At 37.5% G+C, this 25607-nt stretch overlaps 1 protein-coding gene across 2 annotated transcripts in view; it reads right to left on the minus strand.

Annotated features, from left to right (window-relative positions):
• Positions 1–2523: 2523 nt before the first annotated feature.
• Positions 2524–25607, minus strand: part of slc24a6a (solute carrier family 24 member 6a) — a 30193-nt gene continuing 7109 nt past the window's right edge. Inside the window, exons 3-17 of one of the 2 annotated variants that reach the window (XM_017698348.2) lie at positions 16703–16779; positions 15498–15572; positions 15316–15400; positions 15079–15182; positions 14900–14974; positions 14791–14816; positions 14643–14696; positions 14403–14545; positions 12308–12474; positions 10729–11005; positions 6920–7086; positions 6638–6752; positions 6405–6517; positions 5258–5323; positions 2524–4392 (exon numbers count right to left, since the gene is read on the minus strand). In XM_017698348.2, coding sequence (XP_017553837.1) covers positions 4282–4392; positions 5258–5323; positions 6405–6517; positions 6638–6752; positions 6920–7086; positions 10729–11005; positions 12308–12474; positions 14403–14545; positions 14643–14696; positions 14791–14816; positions 14900–14974; positions 15079–15182; positions 15316–15400; positions 15498–15572; positions 16703–16779 — 1655 coding nt within the window. In that variant the 3' untranslated portion in view covers positions 2524–4281. The remainder of the gene's footprint in view (positions 4393–5257; positions 5324–6404; positions 6518–6637; positions 6753–6919; positions 7087–10728; positions 11006–12307; positions 12475–14402; positions 14546–14642; positions 14697–14790; positions 14817–14899; positions 14975–15078; positions 15183–15315; positions 15401–15497; positions 15573–16702; positions 16780–25607) is intronic. The other variant, XM_017698349.2, reaches the window with a different exon arrangement.

Below are 25607 nucleotides of genomic sequence, written 5' to 3' on the forward strand. Positions count from 1 at the left end.
ATGTGCTTTACCAAAAAGCTCTATCTGGGTCTCATCTGCCCACAAGATGTTTTCCCAGAAGGATTTTGGCTAACTTACATACATTTTGGCAAAGTGCAGTCTAGCTTTCTTATGTCTCTGTGTCAGCAGTGGGGTCCTCCTGGGTCTCCTGCAAATAGCGTTTCATTTCATGCAAATGTCGACGGATAGTTCTAGCTGACACTGATGCACCCTGTGCCTGCAGGACAGCTTGAATTTGTTTGGAACTTGATTGGGGCTGCTTATCCACCATCCGGACTATCTTGCATTGCAACCTTTTATCTCCAATTTTTCTCCTCTGTCCACGTCCAGGGAGATTAGCTACAGTGCCATGGGTTGTAAAGTTCTTGATTATGTTGCGCACCGTGGACAAAGGAACATCAAGATCTCTGGAGATGGAATTGTAACCTTGAGATTGTTGATATTTTTCCACAATTTTGGTTCTCAAGTTCTCAGACAGTTCTCTTCTCCTCTTTCTGTTCTCCATGCTTAGTGTGGCACACACAGACACACAATGCAAAGATTGAGTCAACTTCTCTCCTTTTTATCTGGTTTCAGGTGTGATTTTTAAATTGCCCACACCTGTTACTTATCACAGGTGAGTTTGAATGAGCATCACATGCTTTTGAAAAGGTGCCAATAATTTTGTCCGGCCCATTTTTGGAGTTTTGTGTGAAATTATGTCAAATTTGCCTTTTTTTCCTCTGTTTTTTGTGTTGTTCCAATACACACAAAGGAAATAAACATGTGTATAACAAAACATGTGTAATTGCAATAATTGTCAGGGAGAAATACTTCATTTTCTGGAAAAAATTCAGGGGTGCCAACACTTTCGGCCATGACTGTATGTGTTAAATCTTTTTTTTTATTTATAGATGTAAATTTGTGCATCATTTCCACATAGTACAAAGACTATTACTTCAACACAATTACTATCACAAGTAAACTGAAAGACTATGTTGATGTAATATATAATGTGTTCATGTTCAGATGGTGAACATTTGAATGTAGGAAATTCAGGGCATCACAGTTTTCAGTGAACATATTACTGAACAAATAGAACAAACTAACTAAATTGTTGATCATTTTGAAGTTACAATTTGGGTCCTGTAATTCCAGGGAAAGGACCTATGATTGTTAGTATGTCCACTCTTAAGACATGTCTTACTTCAGTAAAAGAACTGTATACTGACTTTTCTGCTGCTTTACTAAGCAGACTTTAGGTCACTGTAAGTTAAAATATGTGTATGTTCAGATTAGAGCTTGATAAACTGGAATAGAGCATATATGCACTTACACAGATACACAGAAATCTTATGTACTTGTTGACGTTTGTTGCCGGTCACTGCTATTGCTTCTCTGGGCTGTATTTATCAAAGTGAAAGGTGTGTAATACAGCACAGAGATGCTGGTGTCAGATAAACTATAACGCTGCATGATGATAGATGAGGCTGTCCGCAAGTTTCTGAAATTGCAGCTGAAAGTATCGGATACCACCAATTTCTCTCATGAGTCGGATCTTTGATAAAGCATAGTGTCAAGCTGAAAACAACCATCAAATCACTGCTAGAAAGTAAAACCATTAAAGTCAATATTTCAAGATATTTTGTACTATGAAGCTACACAGGCTTCTGGTACCTGTTGTACCAGGTTACTTTTTTCCCCAGTTATGACCGGAATATTGAAGCTGCAAGTTCTTTAGGAGGGAAATCACCTTCTTTTCATTCTTTCTTTTGAAATGTGAGTCTTTGACAGCACAGAGCCAACTTGATGGTCACTCTGGTGAGGGAAAAACTGGAGCTTCAAAAGCAGCTGTACAGGTATAGCTTACTATACAATTGAACTATACAGGTATATGTTAATACATCTTATTATATAGATTATTAATACAGGTTTAGGTCAGTACGCCTATTATGCAGGTTAATTACACAGGCATATGTTAATATGTCTTTATATTATATAGCTTTATTATGAAGATATATGTTCTTACAGCTTACTATATTGAAGAATTACACAATCATAAGTTAATATGTATTTTTATACAGGTGTATTACATAACCACAGGTAATGTTAATTACGTAGGTATAAGTGAGTATGGCTTATTACGAAAGTTAATTTAATAGGTACAGGTTAATAGTCTACGCCTTATTATACAGACTAACTACATAAGTACAGGTAAACATGTCTTACTATACAGGTTAAAAATAGGTAAGGTTAATAGATCTTAATATATAAAATATTTAAATAGGTATACTTTAATATGTCTTATTATACAGGTTAATTACATAGAAGTAAGTGATATGTTTATTCACGCAGAATACAGAATTACATAGTAATTATTAAGTTATTGTGGTGACAATCTGTAATTAGCTATTTATAGCTTCATCTTTTGCCTTATTTCCTTTATACCATTATACCATGCCCTCATACTGCCAAACGGTGTTTGATCTCACAGTTTCTGCCTGCAGTCAGGCTATTAGAATAAAATGACTTGCTAAAAGGAGGTATATTGCACTGTACTTGTTTAATTGCACTCTCAACAACATACAAAGTTTCATGTTCTTTAAGAATACAGATGGACTCGTAACAGAGGTCAGACTATAAAGTCAGGCATGCCCCTAAATCACTTAAAACGAAAGAAAGAAAGAAAGAAAGAAAGAAAGAAAGAAAGAAAGAAAGGGCATTTAGTTAACCGTGATCTCCTCACACAATTAAGCCAGTGTACAGCAGATCGGACAGCATGATATTACACCATTAATGTCCAAAATGAGCAGCAAAACCATATGTAAAGAATGAATATTATTTATATCTTGAATTTTCAGAGATAGAAAAAACTTCAGTCAAAGCTGTCTGTGAAAGTTTCAAAGAAATAAAAGTGTTACTTAAATATACTAAAACTATACTGGCTTTTAAATGGGTTTAAAATAAATAGAACTTCATTATTGTAAATTATGGGACAATTATAGAATCGCAGAATTTCTATACCATAAAAAACCTATTGATGAAAATCCTTTGACAATATGCTTATACATTACAAAAGCTTTTTAGTACACTCGGTGTTTCCACTGTGAAATACATCTACCACAAAACAATATGTCAAACACATGGAGAAAAATAAGTTACACAAAGGAATGTATGTACCGATTAGCAGGCCTGAAATAATCACTGGTGCATCAAATTTATTGTTCAGATTTTTGTCACTCTTTACTGAGGAAAGTCTGAGGAAGTATGATAGCCATCTATCCATCATACTAGATTTTAAAAATACTATGTAAATTCTGATAAATAGACTGGCGTTTAAAAGGACGCAGAGGGAACAAGGTCAGTCTGATATCTGTATAGCAAACACATCTAAAGTGTCAGACAGCAATTTGTATAAAACTACTAAAATGCAAAAGCACTTCAACACTTATTAAAGACAAGAGGGCATGTTTTCTGGTTAATGAGTAAAACTAACTGTCAAATACTGAAACAGCTCAGATTTACTGTGCAGGTTCTCTTTCAGTCCTGAACAAAGAAACACATCTTCAAAAAAAAATACATTTATGTCAAAAAGTATATGTACATAAAGATTTAATAGAACATTAAAGTGTTTAAGAATGACTTTAATAAGAAGGAAATGTGTTGCAATCTTGTCTGCATCTTGTTCATAATTACTAATAAATGACTTCTGGATTACAGAGTAGAAATAAGAACACGCTGAAGGTAAAGAGGTGTCCTGTGTGTTGTAAACATCACACCTTGTGGCTTGAATTCTGATACTGAGAGGTGCAGAGGGTAGGAAGTGCCTGTTACTCTCATTTAGCAACTGACAACAGGCGATTTAGCAGTACTTAAGCATGTAACTCCCTCACTTTTAATGTATTGTAGTACACTTTGGATGACTTTCAGCTCAGACTGATGTAACAGCGTGTTGCTTAATCCAACCTATGACACAAAATAATCAAGAAGTGATACTATGTTTTGCTTGAAAACTCATACTGTTCATATTAGTTTTGATTTCCAAGTATGTTCTTTTTTTCTATCTGCAGAAAAGTAGCACAACGAGTAAAGGCTGCTTAACACGGGCAACACCTACTGCAAAAAGCTGCACTCTACACCTCCCTGACTTGACCGAACATTGACCTCTGATCTCTGTTCTATCCATATGGTGTCCTGTCTTCACTCCCCAGATAAGATAACTGCAGTAAGTAGGTGTTTTATAACTAAGCAATTCAGTGTTTTACTCAGGGATACAGCATAGTTCATCTGCAGTGGGCTGGCCTAGAGCTTCTCAAAGAAGATGGAGCAGAGAAGGAAGATGGCATACAGGACCATGAGACCCAGGCCTAACCTGCGGTCCAGTCTCCAATGGTTTAGATGTACACTTAGAACCTGCAGGACAAAGAAAGAGCAAACACATAACTGGCTATGTGAAACAGTAATTGACAGTTGTGTTCCTCCACAGGTCATATGAACTATTCTAGACTATTCAAACACAAAAAACAATCCATGAAATTCTTCTATTTCATTTGTCATCTGTCAGTGTTAAAAGATTATATACTGGAGATGCAGCAAACAGATTAGACTAAAACACACACACACACACACACACACACACACACACACACACACACACACACACACACACACACACACACACACACACAGTTATGCTATCCTTAAACAGGAATTACAAATTTTCTGTATAATTTATTTGTTAAGATGTAAACAAAATCAGGGTGGTCTGATGTGAAATGCACCATTCTAAAACTTAGAAAATCAAACTTAGCAAATCAAAGCAGTTGAATTTGTAGTGTTTAATATATCTAAAAGATAAAGCTTAGTGAAAGCTGTTACATGAAATGTTTGACAATTAACAAAAATTTTGAGAAGGCTTTGGTTTAAAGTAGAGTAGTATATACTAGGTGTTGTAAGGCAAAATAGTCCTCAAAGAAAACATATTTTTCCATCCTTTTTTACAGATTTACTGTTATTTTACCATTATCCACATTACATATAAAACTGTGTGGGCTCACTGGTTGTATGGTACAGTAAATAAAATGGCGACACTTGCGACTCTTGGTTCCTAGCAGAAAAGAGGATCTAAAAGTAAGTTTCTTTACTATGAACCATGTCCCATCACACCATTCTGAATGACTTTATTTACATCCCCATGATTGAATTATGCAGAAATTTGTAAAATTGGTGGAATTCCATTTTCAAAAAGAACACAACAGACATTATTATTTGTACTTACAGTGAGAAAAACTGAAGCAAGCAGTAAAATGACTGAGTACACCAGTCCCCTACTGTTAATGAAGACCTGACAAAGAGAAAAACGATCAGAAAATGAAAAACAAGTTATCCACCAGATCTAATACCAGCGTTTACTACTTTTTGGTAGTCTCTATAAATGATAAATTTGGTAGTCTATAAATTATAGACAGATGCTCAACTGGGTAGCAAACTATCTAGTCAAACACTTGATTACCAACAACCTTAAATGACCTGAATCATGGAAAACTAAATTTTACTCAGTGGTCAATCATTTAGTGCAGTAGTTCACAAATTATGGAATTCTCTACTCAAGCCTATGCATCCTGCCTCCTGTTCTATCCTCATTTAATCTCTGCCATAATTTAAGTCACTATATTTTCAAGGTTCCATTTGTCTCTGAATGCAATGTTTACATGTGTCTGATGTCTTGGAAAAGGTGCTATATAAATGCTAGTAATGATAGTGATGTATGTAAACATTGTCAGTTTTAAAACATACCATTCACTATCTAAGTCACACAGTCCATATATGAAAACTAAGCTGCAAGAACAGCCTGTTTTGAATTCACTGTGTGCCACAAACAGCAATGCATTTACACATCTCCACCTACTCAGCCTACAGCAGTCTAGCCCCGCCCAATCATACTAAAATTATAAGAAGTGTTTCAGCCTGGACTGAGGTGTAATACAAGGCAGCCTTTCAGATCACAGCTCATTTACATAAAACAGTTTTAAAGGTACAGTAACAGAAACAGTCAGTTTAATTCTGAGGGATAAAGAGAGGTTGGAAAACGAGCATATAAAAATGAACTATGCTGGTTTTTGGTACATAAACCCCACAAATGGACCTCAAATGGACCTCAAGTGGACCTCAAGGAAAAAAAGTCAAATGCATTAAAAAAAGGTTGGATATGGGCCTTTTTAAAGGTTAGGTGTTGGCTGAGGGTAAGCTTTAATAAAATCTGTTGAAAAAATCAGTTCAGTTGCATTTCATAGATCTTCTGTTGAATGTCAGAGAAAGACAAGGTGAGCGTCTGCAGTGGACTATAAAACCACTTTTGTTACTCAAATTCAAGAAAGTAAAACGAGAGTCCAGGCACAAAAGTAATGAAAGCAGTAGAAACTAACAGTTGACCCGTAATCCACCACTAGCGTGCGCAGAGCCCATGGGAAACCAAGGCCCAAGAGAATGTCAAAGATGTTACTGCCTATTGAGTTAGATACAGCCATGTCTCCCATACCTGCAAAACCACACACACACAGACAATGCATACAAACCCAGGTTTAGTCATCATGCAAATAAAAAGTCATACAATCAAACCGATCTACTGTTTTAACTAGTAAGTGGGGCATTTTTGCACCTTGACGGGCAACTATGAGACTGGCCATGCAGTCTGGGACGCTGGTACCCGCTGCTAAGAATGTGATCCCCATAATAACATCTGGGATATCCAGTGTAAAACTGATAATGGTGACCTGGAACACAGAACAGGAATTCGTGATTTGCCCTAAAATGAATTAAGGAAAAGAAGATCCTGGGTCCTGCATATAGTATCATCAGCTAAATATTTGCACCATTTCATGTGTCGTTTCCATAAAATATTAGTAAAATGAATAGGCGTCAATTAGAGGATGATCCATACCATCCACACCATGAGGTAGGAGAAGACTGCAATCCAGAGCGTGGAGACCACAAAAGTGACCATGAACCAACGCTCCCAGCGTGGCAGCACACAGTTGGGCACAGTGCAGTATAGCAGGCAGCTTAAAGGCCATGAGAACATCCACTTCATCCGTTTACTGCACCCTCCTGTGGACACAAGGAAGCACTTGGCAGTTAGGTGCTTCACAGAGTAGACAGTTTCACAAGCCCAGGATGCCCTCTACTGGTCAAAAAAGTGGATAACCCAGGGTTCATGCACTTAAAAATAATGATGCATGGAATTTATTAACTCTGTACAGCCTAATAAATTAATCAAATTATGGCAAAGTCAAAGTCTTATTTTTGGTGCAAATTCTCTTCCTTTATCTATTTCTTTTTCTCAGTAATCTCTCAAAGATGCAAGATTTAATCACTGTTTATCTAATGGTCTAGTGGGTCTCTTTCACAGAGTCTCATTTTCTCTGTATCTTCATTTTGAAAGTTTTTAAAACTCTGTTTTGGAAACAGCTGTTTTCAGGTATTTTCCTTTGATATCCCCTTCTTTATGCATCTTATATCTAATCTTCTCAGAAATATCTATAATTCTGAAACATTAATAACTTGCTCTTGCCTGAAAGAGTGGTATAAATACAGTTTCCAACAAAAGTATTGGAACAGCAATCAGCTTTTGTTTTTATTATACACTAAAGACGTTTGTGCTTGAGATGAAAATGTGAAGTGATACATCAGAATTTCAGTTTTTATTTTATGATATTTACATCTAGATGTGTTAAACAACTTAGAACATGGCACCTTTCCCTTTATTTTTTCAAGTGAGCAAAAATATTGGACCATTTGACTGACAGGTGTTTCTTGTTGCCCAGGTGTGCCCTATTAGAGTGACTGTTTAAACATATCTCTGAATGTGTACTATTGGCTTGAGCCCCTGGTTTCACCTGTGAACGCTGCATTTATTATTAAAAAGATGAAGACCAGAGAACTGTCTATAGGAGAGAAGCAAACCTTTTTCAAGCTGAGAAAAGAGGCAAAATCAATTAGGGGCATTGCACAAGCATTGTACCAATGGTGAACTAACAACCTGACCTCAAACTGGTTGACCAATGAAAACAACAGCAGTTCATGACAGAAACATTGTGAGAGCTGGAAGGCCAGATTAGAAATCGCAAAGAAATACAGAGATGAGCCACAAAAGTTCTGAATTGGAGTTCTATGAACTGTTCAGACCAAAATTAGCCTCTAACAAATGATCGAAAGGTCAAGGTGTGCAGAAAGAAAGGATCTGCTCATGAACAAAAACAAGCATGTCATGGCTTGGGCTGTTAATGGCTGCTTTTCAGATGGACTCAATAATTTTAATGATGATGTAACTCATGACGGTATGTCTCAGAATCAAAATTCAGGGGGTCCCTGAAAATAAACCTATTATGAAGTTAGGGAAAAACACTGAAAAATGACTGAAATACAAATTCAGGAAAAATGTCATTGTTTAGCTGCTTCACCTACAATCAGCGAGCTTCTCTCTTAAGCATTCTTAGTCGATAAATTTGGATTTTCTGCTACCGTAGTGCCACCATAATGCTTAACACATCTAGATGTAAATATCAGGAAATAAAAGCTGAAATTTTCATTTGCCATTTTTAGTGTGGAATACTTTGTTACATCATGTAATGTAAAACTATTTCACAGCTCAAAACAGGCAACATACTGTACAGTGATGAAATGTTTTTTTACATGTACATATCAGGATTTGATAATCAGCTAAATGGTACATGTAGATAAATGTTCTTTTTTTTAGACTGCAAAAGCTTCCTCCTGGCGAACCTCCCATGTAGGTCAAATTTGTGCAGTCTCATTCTAATGGTAGAGGCATTCACTTTGACATTCATGATGGAAAGAGCTACTTTCCAGCTACTTTGTGATAAAATTTGGGGTTCTTGCCTTCTTTTATTATATTAAGATCTGCTCCTGGGTTAAATTTGCTGGGGCAGCCTCGCTTGGATATGTTAGCAGTGCTTTTACATCTTCTTTATTTGCAGATGATCTTCAGAACAGTGGAAGGTTTGATTTCTAATATTTTTAAAACACTTCTCAAACCCGTTTCCAGATTCATCTACTGCCTCCTTTCTGTAGGCCTCAGAGAGCTCTTTGATCAAGGCATGATGACATCACAGACTCCAATAACAAAGATCAAACCAGACCAGATATCTGAGGTTTAAATAAGACAAGTTGGTCCCACTTTATATTAAGAGTCTCTAGTAACTGTGTAGTTACAAATGAATAATATATGCAGCAACATTGTAACTACTGATCATCTAGGCACTGTTACAGCTGGATTACAGTAGTAAAGCTTATTCAATTACATGTGTATGAACGTCAGTTTTGCCTCATGTAATTGCACAAATGTATCTTAATAGTTGTAACAGCCTATGCTCTCTCATGCAATTACACAAGAGTAATAACATAAATGTAATTCATTTTTTCCAACAGTAAAAGGAAGTATGTAATAACCTACATTAAGACATTACTTACACTATCTCTACCAGCTTTCCTAACATTTCGCTAGCATTTATATTCCTAATGCTGTGACCAGTTTCAGCTTTAAACCATTCTGTACTGTGACAGTACAGCAGACATACACTTATCTTAAAATGTATCTTTTATGACATTAATTAAATGAGTTGCATTAACTCCAAAGAAATGTCTATATTATCATTGCATTATTACGCAGTACCTACATTACAACTACACAGGAACTGTCCACTTCAAAGCGCAACTATAACACTACACTACAGGAAAGTTCTGGTGTAGATGATACACTTATGTATTTACATGAGGCAAAACTGAAGTTGATACACATAAGTAATTACATAGGCTGTACTTCTGTAATCCATCTGTAACATTGTCTAAATCATCTGTAGTTACAGTGTTGTTGCATATATTATTCATGTGTAACTACACAGTTATTAGAGACACTTAATATAAAGTGGGACCGACAAGTTCCTCCAAGATATTCGTTAATATTGTTGTTATCATTAGCACCTCATTAGGTGCACCTGTTTCAATCTGACACATTTGAAGAAATTATACATATATAGGGTTATACTTACTTTTTCCACTTAAGGAAATTGCATTTCTGTTAATTACAATTATATAAACAATGAGAAAAAAGGCTTGTTACATTATATCCCCTTTATCCATTAACACAGTTTAAATGGAGACCGGATATCAGTATGTCCAAATATTCTGAAAAAGTCTAAACTTTTCATGTGGTGTACTTACTTCTTCACATGACTGTATACATCACATACCAATCACACAGTAAATTTGATCCATCTCCAGAAAAAAAACCCAAAAGATGTTCATTCAACTCATCTAACTGTCCTACCTTCATTCTTGTTCACATGGAACTGTCTTTATCCATGTTACATTAGGAAAGTTCTGAAGATAATCAGCAACCACTATTAGTCTAGTCTTTGTGTACACATAGCTAGGCACCACTCAGGTGCAAGCTGCTGCTGAAGGGGCTTTTGCATCAAATCTCATGTATCTCAGTCAATCTGTCTGACAAAAACATCCCCCTCATCTGGAAATGTCAGTCTGTCTAGAGGATTATGGTCATCATGTGCAATTAAGCATGAGGACCGCTTTTCTAATCAGGTCATCTGAAAAAAGGTCATGGAGCCATGTCTTCAAAAATAACAGACAAAAAGGCTGGGTGAACGAAACTGTCTTCATATTCGTTTATCAGGCAGTATCTGTGACATGGATGAACATCATAGATTGACTAGCCTGGCACAATGAGAGGACTGAAGGCTTGTCCTTCCTCAATCTCGTCATCATCATCTTCCTCTTTGGGCTGTGCGTCTTCTGCATCCGCTCCCCGCTCCAGTGCTGACCCCTCACCCCTCATCCTGGGGTCCTCCAGCGGCTGCGTTTCACTTTCCAAGGCATCGCCGTTCTCTAGCCCCCAGGGCACCCCCTCTAGCCCAGAGTTATCCTGGCCAGGAGTGTCCCCGGCCCCACTGCCACTATCCCCTGAGCTCCGGTTCCCTATCAACCTCTGCCTCTGTGGGACGAAAGGGAGAACGTCAGGAAAACTCAATAGAATAGGTTGGCAAAATAGCGGCAGCGCATGAAAAGCAGAAATTACCAACTGCTCCTGCAAAGCTAGTTCAGTATAAGTCCAAAGAGCAATGCAAAGCAGCACATGGAGAGCTCTCTTAAGGATGACATGCATGAGTTGCAAGAGGTAAACAAACAAGCAAGTCATGTAGGTGCATGTAGATGGAAGAAATACATGGAAGAAATAAAATACTGACATTAAATGGCCCATATCACAGATAAACTGCTTTTTAAAAACACTTTGAAATAAGAATTTGAGATGGTATGTAAAAAATTTTATTGTTTTAAAACATCCCATTCACTCCCTGGTCCATATAGTCAATAAAAGGAAACTTAGCTGCAAAAATAGCTCTTTCTGAATTTGTTGTTTTTGTGATGTCATAAAACCGCAACAAATTTCAATATCTCTGCATTTTCAACCTAAAGCAGTTTAGCCCCAAACATTCACTCTGAAGTTAGGCACAGTTGGCAAAGTTGAATAAGGCACAATAACAGGGCAGCTGATCAGAGAAGAGGTACTTTGCATATATCAGTCTTAAAGGCGCAGTAGCAAAAACAGGCTACTGAATTTTACGGGATAAAGAGAGGTTGCTATGGTCATGTACAAATGAATTATGGCTGTTTTTGCTTCATAATTCCACATAAATGACATTGGTGGATCTCTTGGAATAAATAAAAAATGTAAGATATGGGCCTTTTAAGAAGTGTGGAAAGGCAATTTACACTGGGGTGCCACTTTACACCAACCTTGAATCTACACTGACTATTTTATCATATACAGATGCACTTTGTAAGTTTACAATTATTGGTTGTATCCCATTTGTTGCTGCAGAATCTGTCAACCACCCTTCACTTCATCCATTCACAAATTACTAGGTGTCTACATACTTTTGGAGACATAGTGTAGTAGTTGCATAACATTGGGTGTTGCGTTAGTATTAGTGTAAACTGGCAACACAGTGTATACAGTTTTAAAGCAGCTAAACATAGCTAAATGAAACCTTTTCTTTTTGCAGGTAGATGAAAGCAAATGTTATCTGAAACTATAGCCACTCTCCTACCATACGCAGTAGTTTTTCAGGAGAGGAGAAAACACTTGTACTACTACCAGACCTGCTGCAAACAGTCATAATGTCAGCTCTCTTCAAAACAAAACCAGCGTTAAAGTCTATCGTTGTCTGAGAAATGCAGATGCAGCCGATCCGTCCTGCCAAGTCGGGCAGCGTGGCAGGCAAGTGGGCATTACCTCGGTGATGAGCATGCGTCCGGCCATGCTGAGGCGGGTGCGGGGGGAGAAGTGGGGCGTGATCATGACACGGAGGCTTGCCTCTGAGAAGGAGAACTGGTGAGGGTGCAGACTCATCAGCTCATCCACCATCACCACGGGCGAGTCCTGTTCGCCTGCACACTGACCTGAGGGATGGAGGGTTTTAAGGACTTTTAGGATTTGTCCTATGTGACCTAGAATACTGTACAAAAGTCAGTCACCACCTGTATTTATTTAATTTCCAGTCAATTTTTTTCAGTAAGAAAACTAAATATAATAAATATTTTTCAGTATTTAATGTGTCCATCTTTTGCCTATATTACAGCTTCCATTCTTTACTTTTTTTTACAGAAATCTGTAGGGAATTTTCCCCAAAGTTCAGTATTAGAACGTTCAATAATTTTGAGGTCTGGACTTTCTTTTCTTCCATTTCCTTTTCTCAGTAAGAGCAACGTGAAGCTACTACACATCCTTTCAGAGCCATAGCACTGAGATGTTTTCTCACAGTGGAAGGGTGGACAAAAAAACACCTGCAGATTTTTTTAGATGTGAAGCAAGAGTGGAGCTTGATTTCCTCCTCTCGTCAATACGAAAGCTTTAAGTAGGGTGACAGTTTTGTTAGTCTACACTCTTTAAAATTAATTTCCAAAAAATGTTCTTTACAGGATTCCATAGAGGAACCACATTAGGTTCAATAACTTTCTATAGATATGTGAATATGAAGCATTATAAAGATTTGTGAATATAAATGATACTTACTTATTAGTCCCACAACAGGGAAATTTTAAGAAGGACCATATGAACCATTATAAAGCTTAATAACCTCCACAAAACACAAATGTTGTAGGAAGAACCCTTAAATTGGTATATATTATGTGAAAGTTCTTTAAACATTTAAAAGGTTCTTTACCCTCACAAATCTCTTTTCAAAAATTGATGTTTAGGCATCCAAAGGTGGTTCCTCCATGGCAGGGGTTGGCAACATGCAGCTTTGGAGCCACATGAGTCTCTTTTACAGTCTTGTTGTGGCTCCTCAGCAGAATTAGATTTTTTTTAGGTAAAAATAAAATAATCCTCCTTTGCAGTAAAATAAAACTTTGCTGTTCTAACACAATTAATTCACCAAGCTTGAATATTGTAGTGCAAACTGTTGGTCATAGCAATACAGACAACAATCTTGCCTAGCTAGTAGCTAACGATAAGACAAAGAGAGAGATTTAAGACAAACATGGATAATTTGGAGGTGAATGGACTTGCATTTGCATTTATAAGCACTAATATGTTTAATCTGCAAAGAGAAACTGTGAAACACTAAATATTTGTGAAGCTGAATTTTCACGTTCCACGTGCCAGAAGGAAACTGCTGCACCATTTAAGGTGGAACAGGTGAATTCGAACAAGAAGCTTACAAACAAGAAGCTGACTTCAGCTTCATAAAAAAAATGATTGTTGCGAGACATTTTACAATACACTGTTCTACTTTTGCAGAAAAGTTTCCTGCCGGAGATGCAAGAAAAGTGGCTATTGTTGAGCTGAAGCTTAGAGCAGAGCAAAGTAACTATGTGTCTTCGTTTATTTTATATGTTTTAGCCTATATTAGTACATTAGCTCATACTGAGACAGACTTTCAGCCAAGATGGTAAAATGGACATTAAAATGCTGTGTCAGTCTACATCACTACCCAAAGAACTTTCTGTGGCCACTCTTTGTAAGAGTGCACCAGGTCTTGCTTGGTTTTATAGTTTCCTTTTTTCTCTCTATACCTTCTTTATATCTATCTCCAGTTTTGGAAACTCCTATTATTTCACTTATTTTTCTTTACTTCTTCGTTCCTTATGCAAGTGAGTCATCTTATTTCTAATCTCAGAAATATCTCCTGAAAAATGAATAAATTAATGACCGTTTTGAATGGACAATAAATAAATGAAGGGTTGTCTCTGGCTGTTGCACAAATAAATGAATAATATGATGAATAATAACTGCCATGCTTTAATGACATGTTAATGTAAACATGTAAAACGAACTATCAGTCAATGACACAAATGAAAACACAAACACACCCACTCCAATCTACCTTTCTTCATCAGGATCATGGAAGTGTCGGAATGTGCTGCGGCCTCTCCTACTGCTATATCTCTGCGTAAGCTGCTCACCAAACAGGGCTGCCCGGGAATCCCACACTGCTGCTCCACCCAGCCCCAGATCTGACTATTAAACCTAAAACACACACATATAAACAAATAACGTGAACCATCAATACTATTTTTAAAATGGTATTTAAACCACTTTGTTACAAGTAGAGATCACTACGTACTTCATGATAAGGATGTAAACTCCATACATCGATATGAGGACTATCGTCTCCCACCTGTGATAACAAAGTAGTCTGAGGTCATATGACAATATGCTGTTGAAGCATATCTGCTTTATTTCAAAAGCTATTAAAAACAGCTGTAACATACCAGAGAACTTTCTCATCATAAATGATCTGCAAGTCAAGAACATAGCTGCCTGTAATAAACCAAGCTTAGAATAAAAACGAATTAATAATTTAATTCAATAAAGCCTTACCACAATCAAGGCCAAGACAGAGAATATGTAGTAAACAGAGTCACGGAAGAGAGGCCACCAGGTGAGAGAGATCGTCTATGAGGAAATGAAAGAGAGACAGGGATGCGAGGACTGCAGATTTCTATTAACCAAAGGTCTTTCCTACTGTGGGGAAAATTGCTGCAAAGTACATATCGTACCTGTCCGGCAAAGATGCCACATACTCCAATGATGATGAGGATATTAAAGACTGCAGAGCCCACTATGGTCCCAACCCCCACATCTCCCTTAGTGATGAACACACCTAAGATAATATCACAAACACACCATAGGGATTCACTTCTTGAAGGCATTTATGACATTTTGTAAGAAAAAACTGTGACTTGGGGATGAGAATGCCATTTTGAGCAGTCATCGAGTGTAACTGCTATACTGACCAATCAATGAGGTAAAGAGCTCTGGAGCAGAGCTTCCTGCTGCCATGAAGGTGGCCCCCGCTACATCCTCACTCAGATGCAGGTTCTACAAACCAGAAAAAAAGATTAGGACATAACCAATGCTGCAAAGCCACACAGACCCCAATAATGGTGAATGCACATTATCAAAGAGCAGCTCTGACCTCACAGATCTTCTCCAGTGATGGCACAAAGTACACATCACAAACAATGGCAAGGGCGTAGAACATGTAAACTGCCTGTGGACATAAAACACAAGACAAGAAAATCATTATCACTGACAGTGTGGCATATCTTTTCTGCTTTAGCCCAGTAGTGTATCATCTATATCAGTGTACTGCAGTCAGAGGTAATTCAGGTCAAGAACGTAAAAATCTTCTCCAATTCTGAGTTCACTAGAAAATCCTAGAGAGGATTTTAACTGACCAGATCTGAACTACCGATCTCTGACTATAATACTCACATACAGTGATACTGTTTTAGCAAATTTTAGTCATTTATCTGAGAGATCATGGGATATTATGGGAACTATATTCATAACTCATGGCATGCTCTGATAGTTACCTGTAACGAATGTAATTTACTGGGTGCTTTAAATAGTTTTGAAAGAACAGTATAAAATAAAAATAGCAAGTCTTCTTTCTAGAAATGTGCTCTCTATCTTGTTAGCATTTACAAGATGTGTACGGTTCCATTTGTGTCACTTTAAGAGAATAAAAAATAAAGAAAACTATGCGGAACTGTGCAAAATTGTAGTTGTGGTTTTAAGTTTGTCAGTGTGTTTGTTTAACCATTTTCAAACCTCTCCTCATGGCAGCCTGGTGTTAACTACTGTTATCAGCTAATACGGGTTTTGGCTAATCAAAGCTTTAGAATAAATCAAATATGCTGGTGATGGAATTCAACGGAGCCAAACTTTTTTCTTCCAGCTAGCTCACCAGATGATTGCTTTTAAAAGTAAATAATCTGTGATACTTTTAGGTGTTTTTACAGGTACACATCTATTGCCAAGTTAAATGGCTTTAAACAATGCGCTTAGGTGTTTTTACTCAGTATTGTGTAAATATACCATTTAAATATATACCATGGTATATGCTGTGATTTTAAATCTTGTCAGACAGTCTGTTTAAAAGCAGATTTCATCCCTGCTGAAAAATAACACACTGAATTTACTTCATTTGAAAGCGTACAATATTTTCACATGAATAAAAGTAGTACATCAACATAATTTTAACTTTCAGTTAACTTACAGCAAAACTTTGTGTTTATGTGATGGAATTAATTGACATTGAAACGATGTACACATATGCATCAAGTATTATTAATGCACTGTTTTTAGATGATTATTACAAAAGAATCCCACACTCACACAGAGAACATGCAGCAGCACCGCCCCATGCCTTCTCTGCTCCTTAGTGAAGATGTCCTCAGGAAATTCATTGATTGCTGCGTGTGTGTGTGTGTGTGTGCAGAAAGAGAAACACATCCATTAGCAGAGAGTAAAGGAGAGAATGAGTTTAGAGTATTGACACAGAGGCAACTGAAAACCTTCTCAACCCCTCCTCGTCCATTAGACACGCCTGCATTAGCCTCCACCATGGCAGCTCATGCAGACACAGAATAACAAATGTTCCATTTTGTAAGGCTTTAACTATGCTAAAGTTCCACATCTTGTGATATTGCGTATTCCAGGGATGTAAATTCAGAATTATTTTGACAAATTCAAGCATCAACAGGTTTTATGAACAGGCATTCGAAAATCTGAAAAAAAGTACGAGCTGTTTAAAGTTTTCCCTTAACCCAGTCTATTTGTCACAGAAGATCACAGAAGGAGAAAAGATAGAATACTGACATTAGGCAGCTAGAGAACTTCTTAATATCTCATTTGCTATTAGCCAGTTCTTTCTAAGCTCAGTCTGATGAAGAATCATGTTTGTGATTATTATATGTGTTAGCTGATTGGCATCTAAAGGGAACCTAAATCCATGATTTATTTCTTAGTAAGATAATCTTGCTCTTGTGGGCACACAATAGACATGTAGACAATAGAGTATGTCTTGCGAATAATTTTCCAATACAAAATAAATGATCAGTTATTTCACCAGAATTCCCCTCTTTCGATCTAAAATAGGTAGTCCTAATTTGGGGTAGTACAACCCCCAACTCCAGTGAAGTTGGGACGTTGCGTAAAACATAAATAAAAACAGAATACAATGATTTGCAAATCCTTTTCAACCTATATTCAATTGAATACTATACAAAGACAAGATATTTAATGTTCAAACAGACAAACTTTATTGTTCTTTGCAAATATTCACTCATTTTGAATTTGATGCCTGCAACATGTTCCAAAGAAGTTGGGACAGGTGCATGTTTACCACTGTGTTACATCACCTTTCCTTTTAACAACATTCAATAAGCATTTGGGAACTGAGGATACTAATTGTTGGAGCTTTGTAGGTGGAATTCTTTCCCATTCTTGCTTGATGTACAATTTCAGTTGCTCAACAGTCCGGGGTCTCCGTTGTCGTATTGTGCACTTCATAATGCGCCACACATTTTCAATAGGAGACTGCAGGCAGGCCAGTCTAGTACCCGCACTCTTTTACTACAATGCCACACTGTTGTAGCAGGTGCAAAATGTGGCTTGGCATTGTCTTGCTGTAATAAGCAGGGACATCACTGAAAAAGACGTTGCTTGGATGGCAGCATATACCTATATGTACCTTTCAGCATTAATGGTGCCTTCACAGATGTGCAAGTTACCTATGCCATGGGCACTAACACACCCCCATACCATCAGAGATGCTGGCTTTTGAACTTTGTGCTGATAACAATCCAGGCAGTCCTTTTCCTCTTTGGACAAGAGGACACGACGTCCATGATTTCCAAAAACAATTTGAAATGTGGACTCATCAGACCACAGGACACTTTTCCACTTGGCGTCAGTCCATCTCAGATGAGCTCTTCATTGCACATTGAGAAACGTTGTTCTCAAACTGTTGGACTATTTGCTCACGCAGTTGTTCGCAAAGTGGTGAACCTCGCCCCATCCTTGCTTGTGAATGACTGAGCCTTTCAGGGATGCTCCCTTTAAACCCAATCATGACAATCAGCTGTTTCCAATTAACCTGTTCACCTGTGGAATGTTCCAAACAGGTGTTTTTTGAGCATTCCTCAACTTTCCAAGTCTTTTGTTGTCCCTGTCCCAACTTCTTTGGAACATGTTGCAGGCATCAAATTCAAAATGAGTGAATATTTGCAGAAAACAATAAAGTTTATCCGTTTGGACATTAAATATCTTGTCTTTGTAGTGTATTCAATTGAATATAGATTGAAAAGGATTTGTAAATCATCGTATTCTGTTTTTATTTATGTTTTACACAACGTCCCAACTTCATTGGAATTGCATTTTCGTAAGCAGTCCTCTCGTCAATCACAAGGCTGATGCGGGTTGTCCAGCCCACTTAGCTTTACAAGAACAGGTTCCTTACAGTCTTTCTGTGTTTTAAACCTAAAACCTGAAAACTTTATCAATAGAAAGGTAACAACTAAACGAAAGCTAACCCAGCAAAAATAACTGAGCTGAAGCCAGCTCATCTGTCTGCTTGTCGTCCATGAATTTGTCCACCCAAACTTTTATCTGTTTAACCGGCCACGCCAGCACTTCCTGAAAGTCCATCCTACAGTAAGGTGAATAAGAACCTTAGCTTCTTTAAGGGCTCGCCATATGAAAACACAGCAGGGTCTACAACAGGAACTGCGTATGTAGAGTCCATATTTCTCCCTGCTTTGCTTTTGCTGCTGCGTTCAGTTCAGTTTCAGTGGTGTAGTAGTCTGGAAGTGTTGTACTGAGGGCTGTCAATCACATGTGCTGATCAGAATATTAGGACCATGTTTCATTTCATTTCTGTCTTGCTGGATGCTACACTGTTAGAAATAAATATTTTTTAGTTTATTACTGTACAAACAATGTAAATGTTCCCCCAAATGTACAACAGTGAATTTAAGGCCCAAAAGTGAACCTTAAATAAGTTCTTCCAGGTGAAATGTATGTATTTGTATTTTTTCGTACAAAAATGTTTTGAAATAGAACAACAAAATAAAAAGCCTGGTGACGAGATTGGGTGTGTGGAGTCAATACAACCTAGAAAATATAATTCCAATGGATTATGGTACAATTATGTTCCCTGACTACAGGTACTGAGATGTACCCTTGAATGACAATGGGGACTGCCCCAATGACAGTTTCATACCTTTATTTCTGACAGTGTATAACACTAACTTTTGGTATAATACAATTATATACACAAGTAGATACATATATAGATATATACAGTGGGGTAAAAAAGTATTTAGTCAGCTGCTGATTGTGCAAGTTCTCCTACTCAGAAAGATGAGAGAGGTCTGTAATTTTCATCATAGGTACACTTCAACTATGAGACAAAATGAGAAAGAAAAAAAAAACAGGAAATCACATTGTATGATTTTTAAAGAATTTATTTGTAAATTATGGTGGAAAATAATTATTTGGTCAAGCAAGATTTCTGGCTCTCACAGACCTCTAACTTCTTCTTTAAGAAGCTCTTCTGTCCTCCACTCATTACCTGTGTCAATGGCACCTGTTTGACCTCGTTATCTGTATTAAAGACACCTGTCCACAGCCTCAAACAGTCAGACTCCAAACTCAACCATGGCCAAAGAGCTGTCGAAAGACACCAGGAAGAAAATTGTAGACCTGCACCAGGCTGGGAAGAGTGAATCTACAATAGGCAAGCAGGTTGGTGTGAATAAATCAACTGTGGGAGCAATTGTAAGAAAATGGAAGACATACAAGACCATTGATAATCTCCCTCGGTGTGGGGCTCCACGCAAGATCTCATCCCACGGAGTCAAAATGATCATGAGAATGGTGAACAAAAATCCCAGAAGTACATGGAGGGACCTGATGAATGACCTGCAGAGAGCTGGGACCAAAGTAACAAAGGCTATCCTCAGTAACACACTATGCCAAGAGGGACCCAAATCCTGCAGTGTCCACCCTGCTTAAGCCAGTACATGTCCAGGCCCATCTGAAGTTTGCCGGAGAGCATATGGATGATCCAGAAGAGGATTGGGCGAATAGCATGTGGTCAGATGAAATCAAAATAGAACTTTTTGGTAAAAACTCAACTTGTCGTGTTTGGAGGAAGAAGAATGCTGAGTTGCATACCTACTGTGAAGCATGGAGGTGGAAACATCATGCTTTGGAGCTGTTTTTCTGCAAAGGGGACAGGATGACTGATCCGTGGTAAGGGAAGAATGAACGGGGCCATTTATCATGAGATTTTAAGTCAAAACCTCCTTCCATCAGTGAGAGCATTGAAGATGGAACGTGGCTGAGTCTCCCAGCATGACAATGATCCCAAACACACCCCTCGGGCAATGAAGGAGTGGCTCCCTAAAAAGCATTTCAAGGTCCTGGAGTGGCCTAGCCAGTCTCCAGACCTCGATCCCATAGAAAATTTGTGGAAGGAGTCCATGTTGCCCAGCGACAGCCCCAAAACATCACTGCTCTAGAGGAGATCTGCAGGAGGAATGGGCCAAAATACGAGCTACAGTGTGTGCAAACCTGGTGAAGACTTGCAGGAAACGTTTGACCTCTGTCATTGCCAACAAAGGTTATATTACAAAGTATTGAGTTGAACTTTTGTTATTGACCAAATACTTATTTTTTCCACCATAATTTACAAATAAATTCTTTAAAAATCCTACAATGTGCTTTCCTGGATTTTTTTTTCTCATATTGTCTCTCAAAGTTGAAGTGTACCTATGATGAAAATTACAGACCTCTCTCATCATTCTAAGTAGGAGAACTTGCACAGTCAGTGGCTGAATAAATACCTTTTTGCCCCACTGTATATATATATATATATATATATATATATATATATATATATATATATATATATATATATATATATATATATATATATATATATATATATCTTTTTTATTTTTTACACAGTGTTATTTGGGACTTTGTTGTCTCTTTGAAAAACAATGTTCAAGCTGCACTGTGTGAGATAAATTTTGTAATGTAGCATTATTGCTATAATATGGTGTCCATGCATTTCTGAGTCACCCTACAAAACCCAAAATAGTCATTTCAACAACTTCAGAGGTGTTGGGTCATATTTTGTGGAAGTTTTTCAGACCACATCACACATGCTCACATATTATCTTCACCTGCACAGGCTCAAAAAGAAGGTCTGGCTAAATCAACATTATACTGAAGAAGATACGATGAGCATAGATGATTCACATACATCCTTCACTCTTGGAAGGGGTCTAATGCACAACTGGTATTACAAAATATTCTTGGGCATACTGTGTGGAAATACATATTTCTGCCAGAGAGGTCTCCAAACTTACATATTGCAGCTTTAAGTGAATGCCAATTAACTACCACATGTAATTATTCTAATATATTAACAGGCAATATTACTGATGGATGATCAACACAGGCTAAGTAGACAGTGTATTCTGATGCGAATGAAAGAAATACAATGTTTTTAAGCCTAATCTCTATCGGCTGGATCTGTAGTGTACGGTCAATTGCTACGAACAATAAATTCAACACATTTCCCTATATTTAGAAAAATTTGGTAAATGATATGCTTAGTAAAATTTCTATTAGTAAGGATGGTTTGAGTCAATGTTTTCTTTTTAGTGTACAGGGAAATCATTGTTGGTGGTTAGGCTGAAAACCACTGGAGTATTACTTTAATGCCAGTGTCAGTGTAACCTCTAGAATGTTTTTTTTTAGTCAGGCCACGACATCAGCCCTCATGGAAGCATATTCCTGATAGAGCGTAAAGAACATGTCCAAACTAAAGGTTTCGCAAGTTTTTACAGCCTTACTATGTAGTTGCCATGGAGACCCCAACTCTGTAAGCCAGAGTTTCCATTGGCCTCAGAGACACTGATGGACATGTTTGGGAGCCACAAGCTTTTATTAATGTGATGTCGGGATATATGCAAAGATCTATGGCATGTGTACAGAGGACACTGATACACACACAATTTCACTCACTCAACAAAGGAAACACAAACACACTGAAAACACTGTGGAAGAAGTCTACACTTTTGAGCATGCAATCTAGAAAGAAAACAAACATTAGTGTTTGGTATGTTGATGCAGCACTTGTCTATTGACTGTGCCCCATTTAACTGTGTACTGTTAAGAGGCTTTTGTCTCTGGTAACTAAGTGCCAATTGAAATCTCAAGCTTTAGCTGATTTGAAACAGTCCTCAGAGCCCAAAAAGGGAGGCCTGCTTATGTCAGAGCACTGCTATACACTTCACTCCCCAACTCTACAGATGCAATCAATGTAGAAGCCTGTTCCTTAAGAAAACCACTTCCACTAATGTTGCCAAAAGGCCAAACCTGAAATGTGTAGAACTGTTGCAAGCAGAAAATCAATTCACATATATTTTAACTCTGTACAGAATAGGGGTGAACGACATGGCATAAAACACTCTCTTCCTCCTTTTTTAAATGATACACAATATTTAAGATAAGATGAACAGACAGAATGCCCCAGAAGTGCCACATTTAAAGAGCACTATCAAAAACATAGTGTTTAACATAGAGAACATTGCATGCACTGCACTACAACTAATTACCAGGACTAGTTTTGCTTTTCTTTTTTTCCAGAAAACGCATACTGTGGTGTCATTTGCTACAACAAAGATAAAACAGCATCAAAGAGCCCAACTCTAGTACCAAAAGTGTAGTAGGTTGCATATTGTAACATATATATATATATATATATATATATATATATTTACACTGCACATATAAATAACCAGGTTATCTTGCAGTGCACAAAAGCTGAATGAAGAAAGAACAATTACCTTTAATCATTTATAAATTCAATACTTTTAATCAAATTTCTCCAACCCATAAATCACATTCTGGCAGGCTGTCATAACGCTTGGGAAGCTGGGTCTGATATGGAAATACCATATACTGGGGAATATAAAGTAAGTACAGGGGAAACACAAGGAGAAGCTCTAAAACCAACCACAACTGTGCTAGTTTAAGCTCTTAGCAAATAAAAAAGATCTATGGATAAAGATGTAAACAGTATTTTTTAAACACATACATTACAATTATTATTAATAAATATTGGTATATTATTAGTAGTAATTTGTATTAGTAATAAAAATAAAAAGAACTAAATAAAAAACGATTTCGCAGGGATGTGTTCTGTCAGGCATTTGAAATAATGTTGCATTTTGAATGACTTTTGAATGCCTTATTCAACTATAATTTGCTTGCAGTGCTCGGTAGATGTCAAGGCTTACAAAATTCCACTAAATCCAAATTCTAAAACTAACTAACCATTAGTAAATAACCATTTTCTTCTTCTTATTCTACTCTTTTTAAAATGGATTTTTACCTAATTTTTCTCCCCAATCCAGTCATGTCCAATTCCACCTGCTAGTTAGTTCCTCTCCTATCACATGATGCTGCCATGCTGGCAGGGTGAAGGCTACAATGTGCTTCCTTCAAGATACACAAAAACGGATAAATCTGATGAAATGATAAATAAATAAATAAATAAATAAATAAATAAATAAAAACATGAATGAATAGATACATTTAAAAAACCCTCAAAAACCATATATATATATATATATATATATATATATATATATATATATATATATATATATATATATATATATATATATATATATATATATATATAGCTGTGGTCAGAAAAATGCATACTGTCCTTTATATTGTGTGTAAATTTCATGATGAATGGCCCAAAATGAAAAGGAAAAGTTTCTTGGAAAGTCTGGTTCCATTGACTTACATTAAAAGTGAAGGATGTTTTTTCTTTCTCATGTAAAGTTCTCAGTTTGGAGGTATGAGGTTTTGATTTGACAACAGCGATACACATATTATAGAAAGGAATGTTCAGGGAAAAATCTAATTCACTTTTTCCTTCATTCATTCACTTTTCCACTTTTCACTGATGTAGTCCATCATCCAAAAGAAGTTTGGCTTTTTTTTTAACTTTATTTTTTTGCTTCTTTAGCTGGTGCAGCGAGGCTAATACTGCTAACAAACAATGGAACTCAGTAGTCACTCAAATAGCCCAAACTTTTTCTGTAAAATTCCATCAAAACTTAAACCATATACAAGTGTTCATTAAGGCCACACAGGCTTATCAGTGTGGTTTAGGACACATTATGACTTACTTTGAGCTAGAAATATTAACGAATCTTCACCACTGCAGGTAGCTATTTCAGTTAACAGGAGTAAGAGTGCTGATCTGGAATCAATATCACTGACAATGACTGACATAAAAATGGAGGAATCTGATCCGAGATCAGTCCTGCTTTGTGAATATCGGCCCTGGCGTCTGAAAAGGCGGTCTGTAGCCATGAAGTTCATTAATCTTTGCATGAGTCATACTATGTGCTAAACCACACTGGCCAGTGACAATTTTGGCTGTTTAGGGGACTATTGTGTTCTAGTGTTTGTTATCAATGTTAGTCTCATAACTCCAGTTACTCACCATTACTGTCCTGATAAAACCTCATCCCTGTCTCTGAAATGGTAACTTTTCAGTTAAAGGAAAAGCCGTGTAACTATGAATGGAAGTTGAAAGAAATGAAGAAATAGAATGTTTTGTTCAGACAGCGACAATATCCAGCATATCTAGGACAGTTTCCATTTGCATCTTTTTATATTGACTCAATATTTTTACACATACTCTCCATGGATCACCACCTTATCGTGGTGGAGAGGTTTGTGTGCTTGAATGATCCTAGGAGCTATGTTGTCTGGAGCAAAAGGCCTGGAGCATCCTGATAGGGTCTCCCATGGCAAACTGGTCCTAGGTGACAGGCCAGACAAAGTGTGATCCATAATCACCCTATGAAAAGAAGAAAGCAGGACCCTGCCCGGATCAGGGTTCCCGGGGCCCCACCCTGGAGCCAGGCCTGGGGGAGGGGCTCGCCAGCGAGCGTCTGGTGGCCGGGCATTCACTCATGGTGCCCGGCCGGGCCCAGCCCGAAGGAGCTACATGAGTCCCCCCTCCCATCGACCCACCACCGATGGGAGGGGCAGTAGTAGGGGTTCGGTGCATTGTGGATCGGGCAGTGTCCGAAAGTGTGGGCCTTGGCGTTCTGATCCTCGGTTGCTGAAACTGGCTTTTGGTACTTGGAACATTACCTCACTGGCGGGGAAGGAGCCTGAGTTGGTGCGCGAG

Source organism: Pygocentrus nattereri, chromosome 8 (genome assembly GCF_015220715.1).
Source record: "Pygocentrus nattereri isolate fPygNat1 chromosome 8, fPygNat1.pri, whole genome shotgun sequence".
In the NCBI taxonomy this organism is placed as follows: domain Eukaryota; kingdom Metazoa; phylum Chordata; class Actinopteri; order Characiformes; family Serrasalmidae; genus Pygocentrus; species Pygocentrus nattereri.